Source organism: Crinia signifera, chromosome 3 (genome assembly GCF_055691185.1).
Source record: "Crinia signifera chromosome 3, ASM5569118v1, whole genome shotgun sequence".
In the NCBI taxonomy this organism is placed as follows: Eukaryota; Metazoa; Chordata; class Amphibia; order Anura; family Myobatrachidae; genus Crinia; species Crinia signifera.
Genome location: NC_139219.1, coordinates 25,339,517 through 25,364,877, shown reverse-complemented (window position 1 = coordinate 25,364,877; position 25,361 = coordinate 25,339,517). Strand labels below are relative to the sequence as shown.

The window sequence follows — 25,361 nt, the reverse complement described above, 5'->3', positions numbered from 1 at the left end:
TAGGAGGGTCCGAAGGAGCCAGGCACCTATCCTAAAGCTTTAGAGGGTAGGCTCCTCCCCTACTGCATCCCTGGACTCTTCAGTTCAACTTTCAAAGCCACTGGAATACATTAACTCAGTACAAACGCCTGCACATATTATATGCACATTTTATAACAGAAACTGTTAACTTTTAACCATTTTAACATGAACATCATGAAATTCTGGCATACTTACTGAGCGTAAGGGAGGGATCGCTGTGTCACCAGGACCATATCAGAGAAAGGGATTCGAACGGTAAGTTCTTACAAAAATCCCTTTTTCTCTTTCAATGGTCCTGGTGACACAGCTCAACACTGGGACGTTCCAGAGCCGGTCCTTTGGGAGGGTACGCTCAGGTCTGCAGCTCTCAGCACTGCTCGCCCGAATGATGCGTCCTCCGACGCGAACTCATGGAACCTATAGAATTTGGCAAATGTGTGAACAGATGACCAAGTGGCAGCTCTGCAAACCTGCTCCGCTGTGGCCCCATGTCGGACCGCCCAAGAGGTAGCAACTGACCTGGTGGTATGCGCATTAATTCTGGCCGGTACAGGCCTACCCACTTTGGTGTATGCAAAAGCTATCACAGATCGCAACCACCTAGCAATGGTCTGCTTAGATGCAGGCCAACCAATTTTATGTACGTCATACAATACCAATAAAGTGTCAGTCTTTCTAACACTCTTCACTCTGTCCACATATATGCGTAAGGCACGCACAACATCCAAAGTCTTCAACTTGTCCCTTTTCTTGGAACCCTCTGGGGGTTGAAACACAGGTAGAACTATCTCCTGATTTAAATGGAAGGCAGAGACTACCTTCGGTAAAAATTGCGGCACTGTTCTCAGAACAGCCCTGTCATCGTGAAAGATTAAGAAGGGAGATTTGCATGACAAGGCTCCCAACTCAGACACCCTCTTAGCAGATGCTACTGCTAACAAAAACACTAACTTCCACGTGAGAAACTTAAAGTCAGCCGACCTCAAAGGCTCAAAAGGTGCCTTCTGAAGGCAATCCAAAACCAGTGACAGGTCCCAAGGTGCTACTGGTTGCTTGTAAGGGGGATTCAGTTTGGATACCCCTTGTAAAAAAGTTTGAATCTCCGGTAAAATGGCAATTCTTTTTTGAAAATAGATGGACAAGGCCGAAATCTGCACCTTCAACGACTGAAGGCTTAGGCCCGAAGAAAATCCATCTTGTAAAAAATCCAACATTTTTGATAATTTGAAGTGAGATGTGTGAGCTTTTTGCCTCTCACACCATCTAATATAAGTCTTCCAGACTCTATAATAATTTGCAGAAGAAACAGCCTTTCTGGCTTTTATCATAGTCTGCACTACTGCGTCAGAAAATCCTTTCTTTTTCAAAATGGCGGTTTCAATAACCAAGCCGTCAAAATCAATCGATCGGAATCCAGATGATTGAATGGGCCTTGTCTTAACAGGTCTGGTCTCAGAGGTAGACGCCATGAATCCACTGATAACCTCTGAAGCCTCGAATACCAAGACCTCCTTGGCCAATCTGGGGCCACAAGGATCACCGGGACCTTCTGGTCCTGTACCCTCTTTAACAGTCTTGCTAACATCGGAATAGGAGGGAATGCATAAAGAAGATTTCCCTGCCAATGGGTAGTCATGGCATCCACTGCCTCTGCTAGCGGATCTCTCGTTCTGGCATAGAACCTGGGCACCTGATGGTTGAACCTGGATGCCATTAGGTCCAAATCCGGAGTTCCCCACATTGCAGTGATCTGGTGAAACACCTGAGGGTGTAGGCTCCATTCTCCTTCCTTGAGCTCCTCCCTGCTCAGGAAGTCTGCTTCTATATTCTCCACTCCTGGAATGAATATAGCCGATACTGCAGGAACATTCTGTTCCGCCCATAGAAAGATTCTGGACACCTCCCACATGGCCAATCTGCTGCGTGTACCTCCCTGGTGATTCAGATACGCCGCAGCTGTGGCATTGTCGGTCTGAATCCTCAAGGGGGAGTTCCTTAACCTGTCTCCCGCCAAGGAAATCACTTTCCAGACAGCTCTCAGCTCCAAGATGTTGATTGGCAACGCTGATTCCTCTGCCGTCCACAGGCCCTGCAGCCTGAGATCCAGGGCTACTGCCCCCCAGCCCCTGAGACTGGCATCGGTAGTTACTATCAACCAGTCCCAGGTCTGTAATGACCGACCCCACTGAAGGGAATCTACCTCTGTCCACCATTTCAAGGAGTCCCGAGTGTCTGCGGACAGCACTATCAACTCCGTCTTCATGGTCAAAGTGTTTCCTGACCAGGCTGACAAAATGTTCCATTGGAATACTCGAGAGTGGAACCTGGCAAATTGAAGCGTTTCGAATGACGCCACCATTTTCCCCAGGAGTTTGAGGCACCTCCATACTGACAAGCTCGGAGCACTGAGGATCTCCTGAACTAGATTGACCAGGTCCCTGGCCTTTATCTCCGGGAGGAATACCCGATGGAGATGGGTATCCAGTATGACTCCCAAGAACTGGATCCTCTGTGATGGTACCAACTGAGATTTTTGTAAGTTTAAAATCCAGCCGTGAGCCTGCAAAAAACTGATGGCCTCTTTTAAATGACTTTGAAGCAGTGTTGCTGATTCTGCTTTGAACAGGAGATCGTCCAAATAGGGTATTACTGTGATTCCCCTGAGCCTCAGCACTGCCGCCATCACAGACATTATTTTTGTAAATACCCTTGGCGCGGTTGCTAGGCCAAAGGGTAACGCCCGGAACTGTAAATGCAGGTCTCCTATGGCAAATCTCAACAGCATCTGATGTTCCGGGTGAATGGGAACGTGCAGATATGCGTCCTGGACATCCATGGACGCCAGAAATTCTCCCTGGTCCAGACTCAGGAGTACAGTTCTCAAAGACTCCATTTTGAAATGGTCTACCCAAAGGTGAACATTTAAGGACTTCAAATTTAGTATTGGTCTGAAAGACCCGTCTGGTTTGGGCACCAGGAACAGCGTGGAGTAAAATCCTTTCTTCCACTCTGCCCTGGGAACCGGGACTACCACCCCTTTTTCCAAAAGGGAATGAGCCGCTCTCATAAGAGCTGTGCGCAGGAGCGCCTGCTTTGGTATGGGTGTGGGGATGAACCTCTTTGGAGTCCGCCCTCTGAAAGGGATTTTGTAACCCTGGGTAATAATCTCTAAGACCCAGGTATCCTGGTCTAGAGAAGCCCAAGCGTCTCTGAAGTGTGTAAGACGCCCCCCCACCTTTATCCCTGCCGGGCTGATCCCCTGGCAGTCATGCGGAGGGTTTTTCCTCTCCTTTAGAGGCAGGCTTCTTATTGAAAGAGCCAAACTTGGACCTTTGGGATTTGCCCCTGGAGTTCTGGAACTTTCCCCTGAACGATTGTCCCCGAAAGGACGCACCACCTCTAGGGGAGGGCCGAAAGGACGGCCTAAAAGCAGCAAATCTGGATGACTGCTTTGTTGAGGAGGCCGGCAGAAACGTACTCTTGCCGCCTGTGGCTTGTTTTATAATCTCCTCAAGCTCAGAACCAAAAAGTAACTTTCCCTTGAAAGCTAACATTTCTAAGGCCTTTTTGGACTCATTGTCCGCTTCCCAGGCCTTAAGCCAGAGTACCCTCCTGGCATTTATGGAGACTGTGGATACTCTGGTAGCCATTTTAAGAGCTTCCTCCTCTGCTTCCACCGCATATTCTGCAGCGGCCTTAATCTTTTCTGCTACCAGCAAAGCACCGTGGTCAGCCTGCAGCATGGTGCATAGCTCACCAGCCCACTCTATAATGGCCTTAGAGACCCAGGCTGAAGCAATAAGGGGACGCAGGGTAAACCCCACCCCTTCAAAAATAGCCTTGAGGTTTCCCTCTAACTTTTTATCCACAGCATCTTTAAAAGCTGCACCACCCTGTACAGGTAATACCGTAGCTTTTGATAAGCGTGCCACAGAAGCATCCACAACAGGCACCTTTTCCCAGAGTTCAGAATGAGACTCCGGCATGGGGTACAGACTAAGGAATCTTTTAGGCATCTGTAGCCTCTTATCTGGGGTTTTCCAAGCCCCTTCCAATAGTTCCTGTAACCCCTCATCTGAGGGAAAAGTAACAGCCTCCTTTCGCTGTCGCTTAAAAACACCCTTAACAGGGGTCTTATCCTCAACAGACAGTTTTAACGCCTGTTTTACAGCCACAATAAGATCCTCTATACCAGCAGCAGAGGTCTCTTCAAAATCATCACCCTGGTCCCAGGGTGTGTCAGTATACTCTCCTTCCTCTTCCTCTAACACATTAGGCATAGCATAAGACCTTTTAGGGGTCCCTGTAACCTCATCCATTTTGTCCAGTATTTCACTGAATCTGTTGATCCCCTTAGCAGTATCCTGCATCACCTGAATAAGTGCAGGATCTGCCTGGGTAAGAGGTAAGGAGCCAGACGACTGCTGAGATGATGGCATAGGTCTCTGTGATTCTACCAGCACATCACTCTGCCTGTCCAGAAGCTGCACCAAAGCGTTTACCGACCTGCCTAGGGCACTGGCCCACGCAGGTTCACTCTGCTCTCCCCTATGGTGTTCACTGCCCATGGGTCTCACATCAGCGCAAGTAATACATAAGCCCCCCTTGGCCATCTGCTCAGGGACAAACTTTTGTGTGCAAACATTGCACGCGCTCAGTGCACTAAGGACTCCCTCCCCCAAAACCACAGCCTGATGCTCAGACATGATGCAAGTGAAGCGTATATATATATATCTCAATATACACAGTGCAAACAATTGTACAAGCGTTTATACAAAGTCAATGCACCCAATCACTTAGCTGTCTGTAGGTTTCAACTGCGGGGAAGCGATGCCCAGGAAATCCAAGTCACTCTGCCAGGATCAATAAGCCAGCTCAGCTCCGCTGCAAGCGTTCTGAAAGGCGCCAAAGTCAGAGTGAAGGAAGAGACCAAAGTCCCTGCTGCTGCGGGGTCCGTGACCTTTTGGCGCCAACCACCCCCAGCTAGCCGCTCCTTAGGTAGGATTTCCTTGTTCCAGTATCTCCCCCTCAAATGGGGACCACTTGGAACATGCCTGTCACAGCGCTGCTGTCCTCTCAGTCAGGAGCTCAGCGTGTAAGCTCCGCATAAAATGGCCGCCGCCATCACGGAGCGCCTGTCCCCCATGATCCCCACCTAAATGTGGAGCCGGTTTCAGGCTACTCCGGAGCCCAGGCAGCCTCTTAATAGAGGCTGTAAGCGCAGCACAGGGAGACCAGACAGAGTCTACCCTGTGCACAGAGAGCTGACAGGACGCGCTTCTGTCAGCTCCTGCTGCGCTAGCAGTGTGAGGATTCACTATGAAAATCCTCACACTGTGCCTACCTAGCTAGGGTAATAGTTAATAAAATAATAAAAAAACCCTAACTACTCTAATTCTTCGGCTGCTCCTGCAGCCCTTTAGAATAGCACCCACTCCAGTGGGCACCTAACACGAACTGAAGAGTCCAGGGATGCAGTAGGGGAGGAGCCTACCCTCTAAAGCTTTAGGATAGGTGCCTGGCTCCTTCGGACCCTCCTACATCCCAGTGTTGAGCTGTGTCACCAGGACCATTGAAAGAGAAAATATTGATGATGGCGGAAGAAGTCTCCCGATGGCGGAAGAAGTCTCCCATTGCCGTGGAGATGAACCACGTCGCTTCACTACAGTGGCTTAAAAAAGCAGCCACTTTATAAATACTGTATACAGTAGTCTGCCTTTTTCATTCTGTCACCGCTCTGTCTCACATAACTCCACCCATCTGCATGCTCACACCAATCAGAGAAGTTGTATTATATTGCAGCTGCCCTGTAAGGAGGCAAAACCAAGGCAGATGTCCAAACATCCGCAGACCAGACACAGGCGACTATGAAACTCTTCTTGAGGGGGCGGGCGGATGTTGTCACATGACGTCATCGCCCGCCCCCAATTTGCAGGAGAACGGGCAGGATAAAAGTCCAGGCTCGAAATCGAATCAAATGATTTCTCCTCAGTGCGGATGCTTGGGAGCAGATGTGTAAGCGTACACTCGCATCTGGTCACTGAAATTCGGTCAGCGGGGGGGGGGCAGGGCAGGCAACGAGCAGGTCTGAATAAGGCCCTACGCCAAGTCCTAGTATTTGGAGAGTGGAACCAATTCTACTTTAAGACCTAAACATCGCTTTAAAAGGTCATCCCATCTCCAGGTTGACTTTTAAACCATCAGTTTGCCTATGCCCTACCTCTGATTATTACAAATGACATTGCTGTAACTTCTGTGCTTTTCATCCATGTTTTTTTTATTATTTATTTTGAAATGAGAAAAAAAACCTGTTTTGTGGGGGTGATTCAGGTTGGCTCAATAGTTGGCCCGGGGACCAATGTTGTGGGTCTGCAAATGCGTACAGATAGAACCATCCTCATCTAGCCCTTCAATAGTATTAAGTGAGCCAGAGCTGTCGGACTTAATCCTATGCTAATTCCCATTGTTCTATGTATTGTACTGCTGCTGAGAACAATAGGCCTTGGTGAGCCATGGCTATCCAGAGACGGCTAGATGAGGAAGGCTCCATCTGAATGTGCAGACGCGATGTGCGAATGCCTTCGGCGAGTTTCACACTTGCCAGGTGATCGCACATTACGGGGAGCGAAGGGGACGGAGAGCAGGCTGGGGCAGGGGAAACATCAAGCGTTTAAGGGCATCCCCATTAAAACGCTAGGCTTTCCCTGGAAAGCGTACACATCCATACGCATGCAGGCGCTGGCAACCGGTCCTCAAAGGGAGGACGGCTGGCGGCGTTTACTCGCTTGCTAGGCAATGAAAGAACACTGTTTAGGGAGCGGGCCTGAATCATGCACTATGGCCCTTATTCAGATCTGATCGCAGAACAAATTTGTTCTCGAAATTGGCAAAACCATGTGCACTGCAGGTGGGGCAGATGTAACATGTATAGAGTTAGATTTGTGTGAGTTATTTTGTTTCTGTGCAGGGTAAATACTGGCTGCATTATTTGTACACTACAATTTATATTTCAGTTTCAACACACCCCCACCCAAATCTAACTCTCTCTGCACATGTTACATCTGCCCAGTGGCGGAACTACCGGAGGCAATGGAGTCATCTGCCGCCAGGCGCCAGGCTTAAAGGGGGCTCTGGCTCCATTGCCTCCGCTGTTACGATGCTTAATTGGGCCACAGTTATCTTATGCGCCCCCCCCCACACACACACACACACACTCGCGACGACCGCGGCACCGCTCCCCCTGTCACCCGGCTGCTCACTTCTCTGCCGAAGTCACCTGACATCCGCCGGCGGCCTGTGAGTGAGCAAGCCAGCAGCAGTCCCAGTACGAACAGCCGGGAGGGAGACTCACTGAAGAGACGGAACCGCTGCCGGCTGGTGAGTGACAGCAGTACCTGAAGACTAGTAGACGCTGTGAGGGTAAGAAATGGGTGAGAAAGCCTGGCCAGAGTAGCCCGCACACATCAGTATAAATATACTGCTGGAAAAGAGATAGAGATATATATATATATATATATATTTCGGAACAGAAATATATTTTATATAAGGTTATATAGGGTTGTGTGTGTGTGGGGGGGGGGGGCACCAATAAATATCTTGCCTCCGGGCACCTGGAACGAACTTACGCAGCTGCATCTGCCCCACCTGCAGTGCACATGGTTTTGCCCATTTTGAGAACAAATTTGTACTGTGATCAGATCTGAATAAGGGCCAATGTCTGTTGCCCTTGTTTGTGTCACAACCCCCCCTTTAAGGCACCTTACTACATACATGGCATACAAATATATACAACTGTCTGATGATGTTAAGACGTGGATGAAAAGCACAGGAGAGACCTTGAAAATTAAATTTCAGGATGGCGCATCCACATCCATAACCCTAAATGATCTGAAGGTAGATAATCCCTTTAATTATCGCTGGTAAACTGCGCTGCGACGAGCTTATGTTGCACATGTCCTCACCGATGCCTTGCGCTCCAGATTTACACGTGTAATGAAGAAGAGTCATGTCCGTCAGTCCGTCCCGGTCATTGACGTTACACCCTCTCTTCAGGATCTGAAACAACAAGCGTCTACATGAACGAAACTGGAGACACATCCCCCACAAGCGTGTGCTAGAGGAATCTCCCACGTTCCATGGCCTTGCCAGGGGCAGTTACATTATTTAAAGTTATTTCGAAACTCTTTCTGAATAAACAGGAGTTCCATAGTGCCCTTTCCTCCGCTGTATACAAATGTACGTATGTGATTTCTGCAGCGTCACACATACCAGGCAGTAAGGCGATACTACTGTGAGGAGCTCAGATATCAGGGAGACACTGCAGTAAGGCTTCTCTCGGACGATGCCAGAACTGAGAGCATCAGCAGAGTGCACGGCAGGCAAGAGACCAACGCCAACAAGCAGAATAATGTGGGTTGAGCGATCTGTCAGGTTCAGTGTCCCCCCCTTTGCCGATTTTCCTGCACGCCTGCGAACAGATGTTTAGCCTAATCATCCATTCACAGACTTGCGTGCCAGGGCAAAATCGTTTGACCATCAGTTGATTTCTACAGCACTTGCAGATCTAAGATCTCTCTGGTGTCTTAGATCTGCCGGTGCCTGTGCGGGAAGTGGGTGGGCAGCTGACATCCGCTGACATCAGCTGCCCGGCCGACACCTGCGCATCGCCAAATTTCCATGGGAACGCCTATGAAATGCTGGGTGTTCCTACAGGCATGACCATGGGCTGCCGCCACACCACACGCACTGCTGTGTGCGCGCGACCGGCAATTCCCCGGCTGCATATGCGCATAAATGTTTATGTGCATTCCCGAAAAATTAGATTAGAATCAACAGCCCCCTGCCCCCCCAAGTTCCAGAAAGAGGGCATCCTCTTTCCTACCACAACGCCGATCCTTTGTGGTTGAAATGAGGTGCAGAATAAAGGGGTTTAAGCAGAGGTGGGGCTGCAGCACAGTTCAAAATTCAAATAAGGTAAAAAATACCAACTGCCAGTGAGTCAGTTTGGAACGGCAGTTGGTGGCAGTGGGTGTGGCTCTCCTAGTTGAATTTTGAACGGTGCTGCCACCTCCCACCTCTGGAGCCTCCCCTGGGTATAAGTCGATGATAAGTCCTTGCTAGTGAATTCCCCAGACCACATAAGTATTAGGGTTCTGCAGTGATGGCCTCATGCACTTACCTCATTGCCAATCACATCGATACTCTGCTGGACCTGGGGGACCCACTGCCTTAATATAGCAAACAGCTCCGACACGGTGGTGTGCGGGTCAAACAGGATATCCTGGCAGGATGCATCATTTGGGTCAAAAAATGAAAATTCTGGAAAGAAAGTGGCATATAAATGAGACAGGATTACACGTGGGTCATTGGGTTGACCCATATTAGGTCGGCATGCATTGGGTCGATTACTGAAGATCGACATGGCTTTGGAGGACAGAGTTTGCAGGTTGTCACAACCATAAGGTCGACATGAGCTGTCAGTGGTTTTTTTTGTCCCGAATGTCAACATGGACACCGTTAAAGTGTCTGCGCTCGGCACACTATTCTATTCTCCCTCCACGCCCTAGTGGAACGCCTGTCGGCACATGCTGACCTTTTGACGGTCGAACATAGCCATTGTAGACGTCGATGCTTGTGTCGACCTTCCAACCCTGTTGAACGTAGCCATGTCGACCTATTTTGTGTTGACCTTCAATGGTTGACCCAAACCATTAGAGCATCAGAAATAGTCACCAAAAAACGAAACCCACTTACTTCTGTAGGGAAGCGTTCGATCGGTCGACAGTAATTACGTCGACAGTCAATATAGGTCGACACATGGAAAGGTGGACATGGTTAAGGTGGACGTTGACAAAAAAGGTTAATATGAAAATGGCCTACATTAGTTTTTTTGGTATTTTTTTTTTTTAAACCAACTTGTTCTTACTTCACGATGCAAGTGGGCGCTGTGCCCAAAGCATGGTGAGCGCAGGGGACGGCGTACAACCTTAAACAATTTTTTGTAGTTTGGTTTAGGGTGGAGTCCAATGAGATACTGACGGTCACAGAGCGATCATACAGGATGAGACTAGAACATTCCCAAGCTGAGACCTCTCGTCTCACATCCCATAAACGCCTGTGTCTGGAGTTTGCAGGTGCCAGGATGTTCAGCCGCTCACCGATTGGAACTTCTAAACGAGCTGATTAGCATTTTGTGTTAGGATATCCATATAGTTAAGGAAATGATTTGTAGCGAGACACGAGTGGACGCATATTTAGGTTTGCTTTCCTGCAGGTGCAAAATTCACAGAGCATTTATTAGCCCCTATACCACTTCTTAATTATTTATTGAGGTTATTCTGCACCAAATAACGTCTTTCTACACTTTGAGGCCGTGTCTGCGTCCTTTGCCTGCCAATCGCTGGTGTACAGCCGTGGGTCACAATGCAAGGACTCAGATGTTCACCTCGAGCGCAATAAGATAGACAAATCCTGCGTCTTTAGACAAACTCATTGGTCGCAACATCGACGCCTACAGCAGTCGGGCGCTAGGTGCAGATTCTCCATCAGAGTATGGTCCCCAATGTGAGCGATTAGGTGCGCGAGTTTTGCGCCCGTAAAACGAACCATCCCCCGCACAGCCCAAGAAATCTCAGTGCAGTGTCAAGCCATTTCTGGGACCATGCATTTCAAATAGAACTGACTCTGGGCCAGATGTGTCAAGCTTCAAAAAAAATTATAAAGTGGAGAGTGATAAACAACCTGCTCCTAACTGACATCTTTCAAACCCACCATGTGACATGGCGGTTAGGAGCTGATTGGCTGGTTGTTTATCACTCTCCACTTCAGCACTTTGCGACGCTTGATACATTTGGTCCTCTGTGTGCACAGACACTGGATGCGTGCACAGTGCGTGGTAGAAGAAAAAAACACAACTGCGCTCGACATCGCGTCCAATCCAGAATCGATCCTTTATCGAATAACCCAATTGTCTTTTTTAACCTGGATCATAAAACACTTGCGTTTCATGGGTTTGTTATGGTTACGTCTAAACGTGGCAATCATGTGTCATCCAAGTCAGGAGGACCCTGCTGATGAGCGCATTCCAATACGGTGTTCCAATGATTAAGTGACACGTTCCCTGCACAAATAAATATGCGGCACAATACAATAACTAACAGCACAAGCTGTAATAGAGGTACACGGTGATTGGCATGTTCATTTGTACATGTTGCATGCCAATGCCTGGGAACTGAAAGTATTCTAAGTGCAATGAGGGAAATAATATTATTGCAGTGTAGAAAAGGAATGCACTTACTTACATTGTAACTAAATATGTAACGTTTTGCCTCAATAGTAGATTTATTAATGTCATTAACAGATTGTACAGTCTCTTACTCACCGCAGTCAGATGGCATGGGTGCGGCAGAAACAGAGAAGGTGACGGGCCTGCTGAAGTCAAGATAACAAGCCTGCGAGCCGGGCTGAGACGCCCAAGAGTCTTCTCCGGGGTAACTGACCGTCAGATCCTCAATGGTCATGGTCTAGAAGACCACCTGCAGTAACAACAAGGAGACCAGAGATAAGAGCTACATACCTAATGTACAGTAGGACAGAACAGCTATCCGACCTGACACCTCCTACCCTATATATTCCCACCAGCAGCTGGGCCATAGACTTGTCACCGACCTCATTATGTTTCACGAGCAAACACGAAATCGGACAACAAGCCTGGGACCCCTGACCTCTACCGTTTCCCTTTCAGTTTCCTTCTTACATAGTTGACCCCGCGGACTATTATTGTTGCATGTGCCAAACACGCTTTGAATGGTGTCTCATAGTTCTGTTTTGCAGAGGCCTAAAAACAGGTGGTTAGTTGCTGCGGTTTTTAAATGCAAGATTTTAGACATATCCTGATGTCAGCAAAAGCTCAATGCAAAATTTTTGTGACCCCCCTGCAACTAGACCAGACTAAAGTTATGGGTCAAAGCGTCGACAAGAGGAAGGTCGACACTTCAGAAGATCGAGATGGGGTTAGATCAAAAGGGTCATTGGTTCGACACAAGCATTAGGTCGACATGGGGTTTTTCACCTTTTTAGTCCCAAATGTCGACACAGTCAACATGGACACCGTAACGTTGCACCGCAGTCCCCTCGCATGGCTCGCCATGCTACTCTCTGTACACTATTTTATTCTCCTAGCATGAAAAGCCGCCTGTCGGCACAAAAAAAAAAAAGTTAAAAACCCCATATCGACCTAATGACCCTGTCAACCTAACCCCATGTCGCCCGGTGTTGACCTTGGTGCATGTCGACCCAATGCATGTCAACCTAACGACCTTATACCCCAGAATACATAACTGCACCAGTGCAAATAGCTGTACATAGGGAGCAGATATAAATGACAGCAGTATCTGTTTCATGCACTTTAATTATTTCACTGTACAAATTACCATAATAAACTTAATAATTGGTCTTAATTTTCCCTTAAAACCTTCATCTCTCCAATTTAGAATACCCCTTTCACACAGAAAATGTATTTATTTATTACCAGTTATTTATATAGCGCACACACATTCCGCAGCACTGTACAGAGTATATTTTAAAAGTTATTATTATTATAATTTTATTTATAAGGCGCCACAAGTGTTTCGCAGCGCCGTACAAAGGAACAATACAGGGAGACAAAACTTAACATAACATAACATAAATAACATAATAACATTGAATAAATAACAAAAGTAGAGTACAAATAAAGAGCACCACAGTTCAATACACATTACAGCTTACATATAAGTAGTGAGGTCTCAATCAACATACAACTAGAGGCTTGAGGCCAATGATGGAGATGAGTATGCAGACGAAGATGGTCACTGAGTGTTGGAGTATAGGAGAGCTGTGAGTGACATGTGAAGAGAAGAGGGCTTTGACAACAGGAGGGAAGAGGGCCCTGCTCGGAGGAGCTTACAATCTAGTAGGAAGGGAGACAGACAGATTACAAGAGGTGCAAGCGAGTGGGTGGTGGTTAGATAGCAGGATGTAAACAGGCAAGGGGTCGGAGAACCAGCTAGTTTATGCAGTGGAAGGGTACGCTTTGATGAATAGGTGAGTTTTCAGTGCCCGTTTGAAGCTTTGCAAGGTCGGGGAGAGTCTAATGGAGCGAGGGAGTGCCTTCCACTGAAGGGGTGCAGCACGGGCAAAGTCCTGTACTCTAGCATGGGAAGCAGTGATCAGGGTGGAGGAGAGACGACAGTCGTCAGCCGACCGTAGAGGGCGGGAGGGTGTATGAGTGGAGATGAGGTTAGAGATATATGGAGCAATGGAATTAGAGATGGCCCTGTATGTGAGTGTGAGGTGTTTGAAGAGGATTCTGTAGGGCACGGGAGTCAAACACAAGGCCCGCGGGCCAAATCCGGCCCGACAGACCTCATCATGTGGCCCGCGCAGCCGCCGCCAGCCTTTACCTTTTATTCTCTTTTTTTTTAGATCTTTTTTGAGAGTTTTTTTTTGCAATGCCGGCGGCCATGTTCCTGTGGTCTTTTAAGATGTCTGCGGCCACAGGAACATGGCCGCCGGCCTCCACGGCTACGTGGAGGAGGGCCCGGCAGCCTGTTCCCGCTTATCAAGGCAGTGGCAGACGCTCGGTGGGGACGTCATGACGCAGAGAGAAGGGAAGGCAGGCCGAGTCGGGGGGCCGCAGCAGGACAGGCCGCGGCGCAGAGTGTGGAATTGAAATTACTGGAGCCTCAGCAGCAGCAGCAGCAGTAAAGGAGCCTGAGGGATAAAATACAGTAAGTTACATAAAAAAAAACAATATATCTGGTGGTGGTGTCATGGCATTACTTTTATATTATACAGGGGGAGCAGCCTGTGGTGTCATTATTATTATACAGGGGGAGCAGCCTGTGGTGTCATGGCATATGCCATGACACCACAGGCTGCTCCCCCTGTATAATATAAAAGTAATGCCATGACACCACAGGCTGCTTCATCTGTATAATAATAATGCAATGACACCACAGGCTGCTCCACCTGTATAATAATTTGTGTCATGGCATTACTATTGTTATATTATACAGCGGGAGCAGCCTGTGCTGTCATTGCATTACTATTGTTATATTATACAGCGGGAGCAGCCTGTGCTGTCATTGCATTATTATTATACAGCGGGAGCAGCCTGTGGTGTCATTGCATTATTATTATAAAGCGGGAGCAGCCTGTGGTGTCATTGCATTATTATTATACAGCGGGAGCAGCCTGTGGTGTCATTGCATTATTATTATACAGCGGGAGCAGCCTGTGGTGTCATTGCATTATTATTATTATACAGCGGCCCTTTGAGGGTGACCAAACTGCTGATGCGGCCCCCGATGAATTTGAGTTTGACACCCCTGCTGTAGGGGAATGGGAGCCAGTGCAGATTTTGTTGAAGGGGAGTGGCAGAATTAGAGTGGCACATTAGTCCCTGCCACAGTGGAGCTTACTATCTATATTCCCTACCACATGTACACGCACATACAGACATTCTAGGGTTAATTTTTTGTTGGAAGCCAATTAGTCTACCAGTATATTTTTGGAATGTGGGAGGAAACAGGAGTACCCGGAGGAAACCCACGCAAGCAAGGGGAAAATATACAAACTCCACGCAGTTAAGGTGCATAAACACCGGCCAATATATTAGCAGTTTGATTGAACGGCCTATATATCGATGCACCCTCCACCAGTGTGAACCATCGATAGAACTGTGAACTGCGTCGTTCACAGATCTATCACGTCAGCTGTGCAACACATACGATGCCCGATATATCTATTTGTGTACTGTGCGATCCGCCAACCTCCCATACAGCCACCGGCCTTTGACATCACAGTAGCTGGGCGCATGCAAATGCACCTGCCCATTTGTGATGTCAGTCGGACGGATCAGGCAGCGTGTAAGGAAAACACACTGCCCAACCTGTTTGTAGATAAATCTGCAGATCAATTGTGTACTCACCTTTTGGGCCATGGTGGGAATTGAACCCATGACCTCGTTGCTGTGAGGCACGTCCGTGCTGTCCACTGGTTAAACATTTCTACCTGATAATTTGCTGTTCAACATGGATCCTTCTTTTGAGTGAAAGAGTCAACCCAGGTCATAATTCCATGGTCTTCGACCCAAGAATTTACCAGGGTCGGTGACCCTTTCACACAGAAGAAATACCAGTGTTAATCAGCAAATTACTGGGTAGAAATATTTAAACGCGGTAATTTGCTCTTCTATGTTAAAGTATCCGGCTGATACCTGCAAAACAACCCGGCACTCAAATGCTGAGTAAAAGCCGGGATTTAGGGGCTAATTTGTCTGAAAGCGGTATTATACCCCTTTCACGCCAGCCGAAATTCCTGGGTTGGCCCCGGGAACAACCCGTGACTACCGCTGGAGTGGAAGTCTCCCGGGACAAAACCCCCTAGCTGGCAGGGTTGCTCCCAGGACCATCCTGGGATACAGGCCAGTGTGAAAGGTACTTTCCTGGCTTGCTGTCGCTGTCCGTGGTGTTGGAAGAGAGCGCCGCATGCTCAAGCGCCGGTGGAAAAGCCGCCAATCTCTGCCTCCCTCACATCAGAAAATGCAGGGACTAGGCTGGTGTGAAAGGGGACAACCCATGAATGTCCCTGCATGATCCCTGGACTGTATTCCCAGGTAAGTCCCTGCATTCTCTGGTGTGAAAGGGGTATAAGTGTGCTAAGATGTTCTAGAGCAGGGGTGTCAAACTCAAATTCATTGGGGGCCGCATCAGCAGTTTGGTCACCCTCAAAGGGCCGCTGTATAATAATAATGCAATGACACCACAGGCTGCTCCCGCTGTATAATAATAATGCAATGACACCACAGGCTGTTCCCGCTGTATAATAATAATGCAATGACAGCACAGGCTGCTCCCGCTGTATAATATAACAATAGTAATGCCATGACACAAATTATTATACAGGGGGAGCAGCCTGTGGTGTCATTGCATTATTATTATTATTATACAGAGGGAGCAGCCTGTGGTGTCATGGCATTACTTTTATATTATACAGGGGGAGCAGCCTGTGGTGTCATGGCATTATTATTATACAGGGGGAGCAGCCTGTGGTGTCATGGCATAATGCCATGACACCACAGGCTGCTCCCCCTGTACAATCATGACGACACCACAGGCTGCTCCCCCTGTATAATATAAAAGTAATGCCATGACACCACCACCAGATATATTGTTTTTTTATGTAACTTACTGTATTTTATCCCTCAGGCTCCTTTACTGCTGCTGCGGCTCCAGTAATTTCAATTCCACTCTCTGCACCGCGGCCTGTCCTGCTGCGGCCCCCCGAGTCGACCTGCCTTCCTTCCTCTCTGCAGACGCGTGGGTGGGAGGCGTCATCGTCATGACGTCCCCACCCAGCATCTGCCACTGCCTCGATTAGAGGGAACAGGCTGCCGGGCCCTCCTCCACGTAGCCGTGGAGGCCGGCGGCCATGTTCCTGTGGCCGCAAACATCTTAAAAGACCACAGGAACATGGCCGCCGGCAGTGCAAAAAAAAACTCTCAAAAAAGAGATTAAAAGGTGAAGGCTGGCGGCGGCTGCGCGGGCCACATGACGAGGTCTGTCGGGCCGGATTTGGCCCGCGGGCCTTGTGTTTGACACCCGTGTTCTAGAGGGAAGGACGGGGTGTGTCAGTAATTATGGAAAAATCAGCGTTTTACTGTATAAACAGGAACTATCCTGGCTATGTACAGGGAATGTCTTTTCTCCTTACGCCGTACATTGCTGGTTTCTGTTTTCTCGCTATTTTTGTAGTTTGTCTAATTCATCTGTCAGTTATCCTCCTCCCCCACAATGTTTACACATCTTATATCATTCCAGTACTGCAATAGCTCACTCCACCTGCTGCCCTGCATCCCTCTATCCTAATACTGGCCCCTCTAAGTACTTTCCTGAACTACAGTATAGCATACTGAAGCTACACCAAATTCTACCACTCTCGTATTCTGCTTTCAGTAACAAAAAATCCCCCCATTTATGTATTTCAATTTCTCCATTATATAGAAATCCATCAAACCTCAAAACATATCACCTGCTGTCTCCCATCCCTTTAAAATGGCTTAAAGTGCCTTGCATGACTTCTCTATCTCTAACAACCTCAACCTTCCGGCAATATCAAAAACATGACTCTCACATCCAGATACGGCGTCGCAATCTCCTCTCCTGATCTGGCAACACAACATATCAACCAAAACCACAGCCGTTGGTCAAAAAGCTGCAGCGACTCGTGTTGACCTTCTCAGTGACACACTAAGGAGACGCGCTGCTATCAAGTCTCTTGTGAAACAGGACGACAATGGGAAAACTCTTATTTCTAATGACTTCCTCAAATAGATCACTATCTGACACTCCTAGTGGAAAGCTGTAGGTCCTGCCAAACACAAATACTTCAAACTCCTGTCTAATACATTTAAATCTCTTCTCAAACCTGCCCAGCCAATCCTGTCGCCCGCCACCAGAGATGAAGGTCTTTCTTCCTCTTTCAAGGATATATAAAATGTAAATTGCTCAGTTTACTGGCTTACTCTAGGTGTGTCCAGGAGGGGTTACTCTAAACCAGAATAAGGCCACAAGCTGTGTGTGTGTGTGTGTGTGGGGGGGGGGGGGGGGGGGGGCTGTCCTCCATCAAGGACAAGGTGACAAGCATCCCTTCATCATAGCTGAAGCTTGTTACATGAATCCAGGAAAACATTTCCAGAGTGTTGCAGTCTCGCACAAGACACTGGAGACTTCGCACACTTCTAATCCCCCTCTATAGACTACTGCACTCCCCTTCTCGCTGACCTTCCAGAAGCTGCCATGCCATCTATTTTTAATGCAGCGCCTAGTCCAGGAGTGGGCAGCATGTAGTAGACCAGCTGCTGTGGTACTACAACTCCCAGCCATCCCGTGTTGGGATGTGAAGTTTCATCGCAGCTGGGCTGGCACACGCTGGGGTGTGGATTAGCTCACACCCGTCGACGGTCAAAAGATCCACATGCCCTAGGTCAACTTTGACAAAAAGTTGACACATGAAGATGTCGACACAAGTTTTTCAGGTTTTTTCTTTTGGTGTTGATGTTGACAAGCTGAGTACATGGAACCCCAATTATTGTACCGCTTTGCTTGTAATGCTGCAGGCCAAGTGCGTCTCCCTGCGCTAGTACGTCGACCCCTAATAGTATTCTGTGGCCCATGTAGCGGTTAGGGGGCCGCTCAATAAAACCATAAACGGTATCAGATTGACTATCATTGGCCGCCTTATGTCTGGGTCATCCTGCAAATTTCTCATGTCTATAATGAACGATATCACTCATTTTGGGGCAGATTTATTAAGCTCGGTGAAGTTATAAAGTGGCTAGGTTTGAAAAATGACAGTTATGAGCTGAATGGCTGGTGATAAAGTACCAGCCATATTAACACTTAGCCGGGCTTCATAGATGTGCCCCTTTGTCCCTTCTGAGCAATATCATTCATTATATCGACCCACACTGGTTACTACACACTTACAGACGACAGCCGTCCGGCACCGGAAAGTGTACATGCCAGCACCGCTCTAGGTCAAAAAAAAAAAAAAAAAAACGTAAAAAAACTGTCGTCCTTTTAAATGTCACACTTCCCACTGTCGACCTAATGCTTGTGTCGACCCAATTACCATATCCCGCTGGGGTGTATGTCCGAAAGGGGTATTAGAAAATTTTAGCTACTTTTTTTGTAAAAAAAAACAGAAACCTGCCAAATGTGATTTCATACGAGGTCCTCAGTACAGATGGGACAGCGGCGCTTGACGCAGGGTGACATCCCAGCTCTGTGACAATCACTATATGTGGAGAACAGATGGGAAGATAATGGGATGCCATATTGTAAAATGAGATCATCTCAGAGAAGGACGGGAAGAATTAATCACAGCTCTGATAGAGGCTATTACAGCACCATCCAGATGTCTGCAGGATTACGGTGTATAATCCGGGGCACGGCCACACGTAACGCTGCCACCCTCATTATACCATCCAGCTCTGGCCTGATAGAGGCTATTACAGCACCATCCAGATGTCTGCAGCATTACGGTGTATAATCCGGCGCACGGCCCCACGTAACGCTGCAACCCTCGTTATACCGTCCAGCTCTGGCCTGATAGAGGCTATTACAGCACCATCCAGATGTCTGCAGCATTACGGTGTATAATCCGGCGCACGGCCCCACGTAACGCTGCCACCCTCGTTATACCATCCAGCTCTGGCCTGATAGAGGCTATTACAGCACCATCCAGATGTCTGCAGGATTACGGTGTATAATCCGGCGCACGGCCCCACGTAACGCTGCTACCCTCGTTATACCATCCAGCTCTGGCCTGATAGAGGCTATTACAGCACCAACCAGATGTCTGCAGGATTACGGTGTATAATCCGACACACGGCCCAGCGTAACGCTGCCACCCTCGTTATACCATCCAGCTCTGGCCTGATAGAGGCTATTACAGCACCATCCAGATGTCTGCAGGATTACGGTGTATAATCCGGCGCACGGCCCCGCGTAACGCTGCCACCCTCGTTATACCGTTCAGCTCTGGCCTGATAGAGGCTATTACAGCACCATCCAGATGTCTGCAGGATTACGGTGTATAATCCGGCGCACGCCCCCGCGTAACGCTGCCACCCTCGTTATACCGTCCAGCTCTGGCCTGATAGAGGCTATTACAGCACCATCCAGATGTCTGCAGGATTACGGTGTATAATCCGACACACGGACCCGCGTAACGCTGCAACCCTCGTTATACCGTTCAGCTCTGGCCTGATAGAGGCTATTACAGCACCATCCAGATGTCTGCAGGATTACGGTGTATAATCCGGGCGCACGGCCCCGCGTAACGCTGCAACCCTCGTTATACCGTCCAGCTCTGGCCTGATAGAGGCTATTACAGCAAGATGTCTGCAGGATTACGGTGTATAATCCAGCGCACGGCCCCGCGTAACGCTGCAACCCTCGTTATACCATCCAGCTCTGGCCTGATAGAGGCTATTACAGCAGCATCCAGATGTCTGCAGGATTACGGTGTATAATCCAGCGCACGGCCTCACGTAACGCTGCCACCCTCGTTATACCGTCCAGCTCTGGCCTGATAGAGGCTATTACAGCACCATCCAGATGTCTGCAGGATTACGGTGTATAATTCGACACACGGCCCCGCGTAACGCTGCCACCCTCGTTATACCATCCAGCTCTGGCCTGATAGAGGCTATTACAGCACCATCCAGATGTCTGCAGGATTACGGTGTATAATCCGACACACGGCCCCGTGTAACGCTGCCACCCTCGTTATACCGTCCAGCTCTGGCCTGATAGAGGCTATTACAGCAACATCCAGATGTCTGCAGGATTACGGTGTATAATCCGGCGCACGGCCCTACGTAACGCTGCCACCCTCGTTATACCGTCCAGCTCTGGCCTGATAGGGGCTATTACAGCACCATCCAGATGTCTGCAGGATTACGGTGTATAATCCGGCGCACGGCCCCGCGTAACGCTGCAACCCTCGTTATACCGTCCAGCTCTGGCCTGATAGAGGCTATTACAGCAGCATCCAGATGTCTGCAGGATTACGGTGTATAATCCGGGCGCACGGCCCCGCGTAACGCTGCAACCCTCGTTATAACGTCCAGCTCTGGCCTGATAGAGGCTATTACAGCACCATCCAGATGTCTGCAGGATTACGGTGTATAATCCGGCGCACGGCCCCGCGTAACGCTGCAACCCTCGTTATACCGTCCAGCTCTGGCCTGATAGAGGCTATTACAGCACCATCCAGATGTCTGCAGGATTACGGTGTATAATCCGGCGCACGGCCCCACGTAACGCTGCAACCCTCGTTATACCGTCCACCTCTGGCCTGATAGAGGCTATTACAGCAGCATCCAGATGTCTGCAGGATTACGGTGTATAATCCGGCGCACGCCCCCGCGTAACGCTGCAACCCTCGTTATACCGTCCAGCTCCGGCCTGATAGAGGCTATTACAGCACCATCCAGATGTCTGCAGGATTACGGTGTATAATCCGGCGCACGGCCCCGCGTAACGCTGCAACCCTCGTTATACCGTCCAGCTCTGGCCTGATAGAGGCTATTACAGCACCATCCAGATGTCTGCAGGATTACGGTGTATAATCCGGCGCACGGCCCCGCGTAACGCTGCAACCCTCGTTATACCGTCCACCTCTGGCCTGATAGAGGCTATTACAGCAGCATCCAGATGTCTGCAGGATTACGGTGTATAATCCGGCGCACGCCCCCGCGTAACGCTGCCACCCTCGTTATACCGTCCAGCTCTGGCCTGATAGAGGCTATTACAGCACCATCCAGATGTCTGCAGGATTACGGTGTATAATCCGACACACGGACCCGCGTAACGCTGCAACCCTCGTTATACCGTTCAGCTCTGGCCTGATAGAGGCTATTACAGCACCATCCAGATGTCTGCAGGATTACGGTGTATAATCCGGGCGCACGGCCCTGCGTAACGCTGCAACCCTCGTTATACCGTCCAGCTCTGGCCTGATAGAGGCTATTACAGCAAGATGTCTGCAGGATTACGGTGTATAATCCAGCGCACGGCCCCGCGTAACGCTGCAACCCTCGTTATACCATCCAGCTCTGGCCTGATAGAGGCTATTACAGCAGCATCCAGATGTCTGCAGGATTACGGTGTATAATCCAGCGCACGGCCTCACGTAACGCTGCCACCCTCGTTATACCGTCCAGCTCTGGCCTGATAGAGGCTATTACAGCACCATCCAGATGTCTGCAGGATTACGGTGTATAATTCGACACACGGCCCCGCGTAACGCTGCCACCCTCGTTATACCATCCAGCTCTGGCCTGATAGAGGCTATTACAGCACCATCCAGATGTCTGCAGGATTACGGTGTATAATCCGACACACGGCCCCGTGTAACGCTGCCACCCTCGTTATACCGTCCAGCTCTGGCCTGATAGAGGCTATTACAGCAACATCCAGATGTCTGCAGGATTACGGTGTATAATCCGGCGCACGGCCCTACGTAACGCTGCCACCCTCGTTATACCGTCCAGCTCTGGCCTGATAGGGGCTATTACAGCACCATCCAGATGTCTGCAGGATTACGGTGTATAATCCGGCGCACGGCCCCGCGTAACGCTGCAACCCTCGTTATACCGTCCAGCTCTGGCCTGATAGAGGCTATTACAGCAGCATCCAGATGTCTGCAGGATTACGGTGTATAATCCGGGCGCACGGCCCCGCGTAACGCTGCAACCCTCGTTATAACGTCCAGCTCTGGCCTGATAGAGGCTATTACAGCACCATCCAGATGTCTGCAGGATTACGGTGTATAATCCGGCGCACGGCCCCGCGTAACGCTGCAACCCTCGTTATACCGTCCAGCTCTGGCCTGATAGAGGCTATTACAGCACCATCCAGATGTCTGCAGGATTACGGTGTATAATCCGGCGCACGGCCCCACGTAACGCTGCAACCCTCGTTATACCGTCCACCTCTGGCCTGATAGAGGCTATTACAGCAGCATCCAGATGTCTGCAGGATTACGGTGTATAATCCGGCGCACGCCCCCGCGTAACGCTGCAACCCTCGTTATACCGTCCAGCTCCGGCCTGATAGAGGCTATTACAGCACCATCCAGATGTCTGCAGGATTACGGTGTATAATCCGGCGCACGGCCCCGCGTAACGCTGCAACCCTCGTTATACCGTCCAGCTCTGGCCTGATAGAGGCTATTACAGCACCATCCAGATGTCTGCAGGATTACGGTGTATAATCCGGCGCACGGCCCCGCGTAACGCTGCAACCCTCGTTATACCGTCCACCTCTGGCCTGATAGAGGCTATTACAGCAGCATCCAGATGTCTGCAGGATTACGGTGTATAATCCGGCGCACGCCCCCGCGTAACGCTGCAACCCTCGTTATACCGTCCAGCTCCGGCCTGATAGAGGCTATTACAGCACCATCCAGATGTCTGCAGGATTACGGTGTATAATCCGGCGCACGGCCCCGCGTAACGCTGCAACCCTCGTTATACCGTCCAGCTCTGGCCTGATAGAGGCTATTACAGCAGCATCCAGATGTCTGCAGGATTACGGTGTATAATCCGGCGCACGGCCCCGCGTAACGCTGCAGCCCTCATTATACAGTCCAGCTCTGGCCTGATAGAGGCTATTACAGCACCATCCAGATGTCTGGAGGATTACGGTGTATAATCCGGCGCACGGCCCCACGTAACGCTGCCACCCTCGTTATACCGTCCAGCTCTGGCCTGATAGAGGCTATTACAGCACCATCCAGATGTCTGCAGGATTACGGTGTATAATCCAGCGCACGGCCCCGCGTAACGCTGCCACCCTCGTTATACCGTCCAGCTCTGGCCTGATAGAGGCTATTACAGCACCATCCAGATGTCTGCAGGATTACGGTGTATAATCCGGCGCACGGCCCCACGTAATGCTGCAACCCTCGTTATACCGTCCAGTTCTGGCCTGATAGAGGCTATTACAGCACCATCCAGATGTCTGCAGGATTACGGTGTATAATCCGGCGCACGGCCCCGCGTAACGCTGCAGCCCTCGTTATACCGTCCAGCTCTGGCCTGATAGAGGCTATTACAGCACCATCCAGATGTCTGGAGGATTACGGTGTATAATCCGGCGCACGGCCCCGCGTAACGCTGCCACCCTCGTTATACCGTCCAGCTCTGGCCTGATAGAGGCTATTACAGCAACATCCAGATGTCTGCAGGATTACGGTGTATAATCCGACACACGGCCCAGCGTAACGCTGCCACCCTCGTTATACCGTCCAGCTCTGGCCTGATAGAGGCTATTACAGCAACATCCAGATGTCTGCAGGATTACGGTGTATAATCCGTGGCACGGCCTCACGTAACGCTGCCACCCTCGTTATACCGTCCAGCTCTGGCCTGATAGAGGCTATTACAGCACCATCCAGATGTCTGCAGGATTACGGTGTATAATCCAGCGCACGGCCCCGCGTAACGCTGCCACCCTCGTTATACCGTCCACCTCTGGCCTGATAGAGGCTATTACAGCACCATCCAGATGTCTGCAGGATTACGGTGTATAATCCGGCGCACGGCCCCACGTAATGCTGCAACCCTCGTTATACCGTCCAGTTCTGGCCTGATAGAGGCTATTACAGCACCATCCAGATGTCTGCTGGATTACGGTGTATAATCCGGGCGCACGCCCCCGCGTAACGCTGCCACCCTCGTTATACCGTCCAGCTCTGGCCTGATAGAGGCTATTACAGCACCATCCAGATGTCTGCAGGATTACGGTGTATAATCCGGGCGCACGGCCCCACGTAACGCTGCCACCCTCGTTATACCGTCCAGCTCTGGCCTGATAGAGGCTATTACAGCACCATCCAGATGTCTGCAGGATTACGGTGTATAATCCGGCGCACGGCCCCACGTAACGCTGCCACCCTCGTTATACCGTCCAGCTCTGGCCTGATAGAGGCTATTACAGCACCATCCAGATGTCTGCAGGATTACGGTGTATAATCCGGCGCACGGCCCCACGTAACGCTGCAACCCTCGTTATACCATCCAGCTCTGGCCTGATAGAATCTCCTGGTTTGGACAGATCCCAATTTCTGATCAGGAAAAAATAATAATTCTGAGATGACTTTAAGCTGCTGGGGTGTAAATTAGCTGAATAGAGAGAAATAAAGTCTACATACAAAAAATAAATCATGTTACTGGCCAAAGGTAATAGGGCGTGAGACTCAGAAAGTGAGAGATTTTGGGAGAGTTTTCCATATTATTTTATTTTTTAAAGTGGCAATCATTTACATGGCAAAATCAACCCAGTTTTTTTTTTTTTCAGTGTAAATGATTGCCGCTTTAAATAAATGGGAAAACACTCCCAAAATCTCTCACTTTCTGATTCTCACACCCTATTACATTTGGGGCCTGATTCTGGTTGGCTGGGTACGCTGCGTAGATCGCAGTTTACCGAGCGCCAGAGAAGCCGTCCAGCTGAATCTCCTCCCTCCCCCATCATGTGAAGTCAGCCACACGCTTCCGCCGATTAGCCACCTCCCCTCCCGTCATGTGATGTCAGCCGCTCGCCCCCAAGGCAGGCATTGGCCCACCCGCATACCCATGGGACCACCCAGTGTTTTCATGGGGATGGCAATAAAACGCAGGGCATTCCCGTGGCCCAGCTCCGCCCCCGTCCCTCCCCCCTGCTGTGAATGGTTAGTAACTTGCAGCGGTTGTATTGCATGTGACCCCGTCCAGGAGGGACCCA

The 25,361-nt window shown here is 49.6% G+C and overlaps 1 protein-coding gene across 3 annotated transcripts in view; it reads right to left on the bottom strand.

The window, feature by feature from the left end:
* The window catches only part of CLIP4 (CAP-Gly domain containing linker protein family member 4), a 61,571-nt gene that overhangs the window by 32,332 nt on the left and 3,878 nt on the right, over nucleotides 1-25,361 (bottom strand). For all 3 annotated transcript variants that reach the window (XM_083175493.1, XM_083175492.1, XM_083175494.1), the window contains exons 2-4: nucleotides 11,402-11,555; nucleotides 9,200-9,339; nucleotides 7,983-8,076 (exon numbers count right to left, since the gene is read on the bottom strand). In XM_083175493.1, coding sequence (XP_083031619.1) covers nucleotides 7,983-8,076; nucleotides 9,200-9,339; nucleotides 11,402-11,540 — 373 coding nt within the window. In that variant the 5' untranslated portion in view covers nucleotides 11,541-11,555. The remainder of the gene's footprint in view (nucleotides 1-7,982; nucleotides 8,077-9,199; nucleotides 9,340-11,401; nucleotides 11,556-25,361) is intronic.